The sequence below is a fragment of the Microtus oregoni genome, unplaced genomic scaffold, assembly GCF_018167655.1.
Source record: "Microtus oregoni isolate MIOR12 unplaced genomic scaffold, Mior012 000085F_ref0000168, whole genome shotgun sequence".
In the NCBI taxonomy this organism is placed as follows: domain Eukaryota; kingdom Metazoa; phylum Chordata; class Mammalia; order Rodentia; family Cricetidae; genus Microtus; species Microtus oregoni.
Window position 1 is genome coordinate 3,555,303 of NW_024544551.1, and position 4,775 is coordinate 3,560,077.

Below are 4,775 nucleotides of genomic sequence, written 5' to 3' on the forward strand. Positions count from 1 at the left end.
GTGGAGAACCCTTGTATTCATTACGTCCTCTCGTCTCCTACTCTGAGACTCCTTATGTTGTCATATGAGATGCCAGACACAATCCAGATTTAGAGTGTCTTCCCTCCTTGGTAGAAATGCCTACAAAAAAACATTCTCAGAGGTGTGTCTCCTGGGTGATTCCAAATCCAGTCAAGCTGTCAATAAAGGTCACAGTTAAGAGGTTGGGTATGTATCTGCCAACCTGAGCAGTAGTCTTGCCTGTAGGCACTCTAACTCCAGACTCAGAAGGAGAGGTGGAGGTACTTACAGTAGACGTGAGAGAATGTGCTTAGGCCTAAGTTACCTGTCCTCTGAGGGCCTTTCATCTTCAGTTATGCTGGCACATTAGATCCTGGTGTTACTGAGAGGAGAATTCTAAGCTCACTTCCTTTTGCATCTCCCAGCATTATAATTCAGATGTAAAGGTTAGAAAATCAATTCATCTTATAAACCACAATGAAAATGAAATTTCAGACAATACAATATGAAGACTTCTGGTTGGCCCTTTTTTTATTCCCTTTCAAGCTCAAATCCACTCACATAACAACACAGTTTGATGTCTTTACTGCCAAAGATGTCAAATTCACTAGAGTATTTAAAAGTGAGTTTTATTTTTTTATTTGTGTGTGTGTGTGTGTGTGTGTGTGAGCACGCGTGCCTGTAGATGCCTGTGGAATCCAGAAGGTGTTGGATACACTGGAGTTATAGGCAGTTGCGACTTGCTGGGAACTGAATTTAGTTCCTCTGTAAGAACAAGAAGTACTCTTAACCACTAAGCTACCTCTCTAGCCTTGCTAGCTGGAATTAAAAAATATTAATTTTCAAATAAAATGTCTACAACTATCCTTTATCTAATGGGTTTTATATTATTTTCAGCCAACAATGATAAGGCGCCCACCAACAGTTGTTTGTTACATATGTGGTCGTGAATATGGGACCAAATCTATTAGCATCCATGAGCCACAGTGTCTGAAAAAATGGCATAATGAGAATAATTTGTTGTCTAAAGAACTAAGGAGACAAGAACCGAAAAAACCAGAAGTTAGAGCCATTACTGGTAAGTTCTTACAAAAAAAAAATCAGAAAATTAACCATATTTTCTTACTAGTTCTATCATCTGAAATCAGCAACACTTACTGTCCTAAACAAAGTGGATTGGGTTTTTAAGAGACATTCTGGAATATCCTTCCAGTCTTGTTTTCAGAGGCTGAGACATAAAGACAGTATGTCCTGGCAACACCTTGGGAGAGGGACCCATGGAAATTTAGTATGTTTTCCTAGAGTTATTTTTACATATTATCACACATAATATTTTTAAAATCATGACGCTTAAAGATGCTTGGGACTCTTCACAACCGTGTTTTCATTTATAAATGTGTCTTGATTTCCTCATGGCGCAGGAGTCCGCAACTCAACTACTCACAGGGTCTACTAGTCAGGTGACAAGGCTGCAGAAAGTGTTTCCTCTACGAACAAAAATGAAAGGCGCCCTCACGCAGCTGCTGCTGTCATTAAGAAATTCAGCTCAAGATATTTGTGTTTTCCAATACATGCAAATGAAACTAGAAATCTAGACATCTGGATGGAATGTCCAGATTTTTTTCAATCAATAATTTATAAATTTATAAAGTGCTGTGTAACCCAAGTGAACATGGAGCTGTTCTGTCTCATAGGAAGGCCACAGAGTGCTGTGTTTCCAAAGTATGAACAGAGTATGAACAATGTATAAAAGGAAAAATTTATATTATATAAGTTATGTATTATTACATATAATAATATATATTACATACTATTTTACTATTTTATATGTAATTTAAATACAAGGCAAGTATAATTTATATAGTTACATCACAATTATATATCATAATAGATATTAAATGTTATATATATGTACATATGTATGCATATAATAGCTATATTTATATATAATTACATATTTACATATTATATATTTCTATAAGTTTAATATACAATAATTATACCATAGTACATACATATAATGATCTATTATGGTAATATGTATAATTATATGTATATTTATGTTATATAATAGACATTGTATGTTATATAGTATATCATATATGTGATGTTTTATGTTGTATGTGTAAATATATTTACACACTTGCCATGCAAGCTGTCTCAATAATTATATTTCTATCATTAATGTTTTTCTCATTTGATTTTCTCATTCCTTAACAGTTATTTTTTATTTTAAGAGAAACATCATTCAGGTATTTTCCCTATGTAGCCAAAGCTACTGCTCAGGCTGCTTGGCATTGGCTAGGTCACAGCAACTCCTTAATTTGTGATCCAAAAAGAGTATGACCTTCATAGAGTGAAATCTAGATTGTTATAATAAGTTCTCAATGCTATTGAAACCCAGCTATTCACAACCCTTAGCAAAAAGGGACTTTGTATAGAGGTTGAAAAATAATTCAAAATGAGCATCTTGGGGCTCGAGAGATGGCTCAGAGGTAAGGAATACGGCTGCTCTTGACATAGGACCTGGGCTCTCTTCCCTTCACCCACATGGCTGCTCACAACCACCCATAACTCTAGTTCTATGTGTTCTGACACCCTCTTCTGACTTCCTGAGGCATCACGAACATGTGTGATACACAGACATACATGGAGGCAAAACACCATACACCTAAAATAAATTTTTTTTAAAAAGGAAAAAGAAAGTACCCTCCCACTGAAATAATAGTATTTGTTTCTAGAGAGACTATGTAATTCACTGCTTTCCTAGAACTTCTCATACGGTATCCAAAGTAACTGTTCCCAACTTTATCATTTTCTTCTACTGATCTTTTTATCACATAGCTAGAAGTGAGAATAGCTTGAAATTCCCTGGAAGGGGCTGTCTCACTGCTTGCCACTGTTGACAGAGAGAAAGGGTAGATAGATCCTATCATTTCACTCGCCTACAGTTTTCCTCTTGGCTTCATTTTTATCTCTGAAGGTGCCCCTCTCCTCAAGGTCATAGAATCGACTTCCTCTCCCACACACTCAGTGCAGTACTGAATCCGCAGTCAAAGCCTTATGCAGAAGCATTGTGATGTGTCAGCTCTATCCTTTACAGGGTTTGCAAGGCACTCACAACACACATTGATGTGCTGGAGCGATGACTCAGCCAGTAAGCGCACATGCTGCTCTTGCAGGGGCCCTGAGTTCACTTCCCTGCACCCAAGTCTAGCAGCTCGCAGCTGCCTGTAACTCCAGCTACAGGGCATCCGGTGTCTCTAACCCCCGAAGGAACCTGTATTCATGTGTACATACCCACACACAGATACATCCACACACAAGAGTAAAAGCAAATCTTTAAATATACATTTATAATCTGTATAATAGCGAGACTTGTTTTATCTAAAGGTAAAATGCACGGGCTTGAAATCTCCATGAAAAGGAGTCACGCTAAGGATCGAAAGGTTTGTTATGGCTGTGTGAGCCATTAAGATAGAAATCAAATGAACATAGCCTAGTGTTTTAATGAAGTAGTACATTTTGAGTGCCCGGCCACATTCGCGGGGCCTATTTTGGGAGATTCTAGGACATAGTCAATTTAATGTACTAAAGTCATTCTATTTAAATAAGGCTTATTAAAGTTAAAGCCCACATTGTTCCTCTAAAGCAAGGCCTTATGCTTTTTCTCTTCCGTACCCCGCCAAAAATGATTACACATTTCTCAGCTCTTTTTGCTTTCTTAAGGACACTTCTTTCCCTCAACTTGTTTGAATTCTTTATTTTAATTAATCAAAAAGAACATCTGAGTTTATGACCACGGAGAGACGGTGTTTTTTAGGGTATAATTCATTGTAAATTCACTTTCAGTTTGTCAGTTCAGGCTCTGCAAACCTTCCAGCAAAGATTGCATAAGATGAAAACGCAAACATGCATTCTTTTCCCGCTGTAAGCTTCTATTTAGAACCAACAGAAAGAAAGCCAAACGTTGTATTTGCAAGATAACAGCGGATAAGCAAAGATGTTGATGGTTAGTGAAGAGTGCATATCATAACGAGAAACGCTGCCTTTCCATTTTCATATCCAGAGCGTAAAGAGCCTCCAGTTCGCAGCTAACTCCTTTCAACCCCTGCGAGAATGCTCAATACTTTATTTACTGTTATTAATTTCTGCCAGAGTCACATGATTTGCTTGCAAATGCCAGTCCAGAGGTATTTCCTGAGACTGGTTTCCATAAATAGTAGAAATTGGTTCCCTAAAAAGGAAACTAACACATTTGTACCTTCCCATTCTACTTTATAAAAGATATTTCCCTTCTTCCCTTCCTTTTTTTGCAGCCAAAGGGTTCTATGATCTTGACTCCTTAAACGAAGCTGCTTGGACAAGTGCCCAGAGCCAATTGGTTCCCTGCAACGTTTGTGGGCGGACCTTCCTGCCAGACAGTCTGATTGTTCACCAGCGATCTTGTAAACCTAAAGCCGCCAAGTAAAGCCCTCTCCTCAGCACTGAGTTTACAGGAGTGAATGCCTTCAGAGGGGAGGAAGGTTTCCTAGGGAGGAGAAGAGGGAGGTGGGGAGAGGATGCAGGGAGAACTAGAGTTGACTGAGTGCTGGCCCAGCCCTGAAGGCCTGGCTCTGGGAAGAGGCAGCCAGGTTCAGTCCTGCCTTTAGGGGATCACGTCACACTTTTGTCAGGCGGAATTACTAGCAACTGGCTTATCATCAAAATTGTTACCAGTTTTCGCTCATTCTACTTTCCTCAACAAGGTGGTTGTTCCTCAGAGTGAGGCCTGT

At 38.7% G+C, this 4,775-nt stretch overlaps 1 protein-coding gene across 1 annotated transcript; it reads left to right on the plus strand.

Moving 5' to 3' along the window:
• The first annotated feature begins 903 nt into the window (after positions 1-903).
• Positions 904-4,471, plus strand: LOC121441940 (zinc finger protein 474-like). The gene is made up of 2 exons (XM_041643346.1): positions 904-1,078; positions 4,320-4,471. Exons 1-2 carry the CDS (start codon positions 904-906, stop codon positions 4,469-4,471), a joined length of 327 nt encoding a protein of 108 aa, XP_041499280.1.
• Positions 4,472-4,775: the final 304 nt, after the last annotated feature.

What these genes read in the sequence shown, in the direction of transcription:
- LOC121441940 (XM_041643346.1), top strand. Translation starts at nt 904, where the DNA reads ATGATAAGGCGCCCACCAACAGTTGTTTGTTACATATGTGGTCGTGAA. An exon ending in AGAAGTTAGAGCCATTACTG is followed by an intron (nt 1,079 to 4,319) that starts GTAAGTTCTTAC and finishes CTTTTTTTGCAG; the next exon opens with CCAAAGGGTTCTATGATCTT.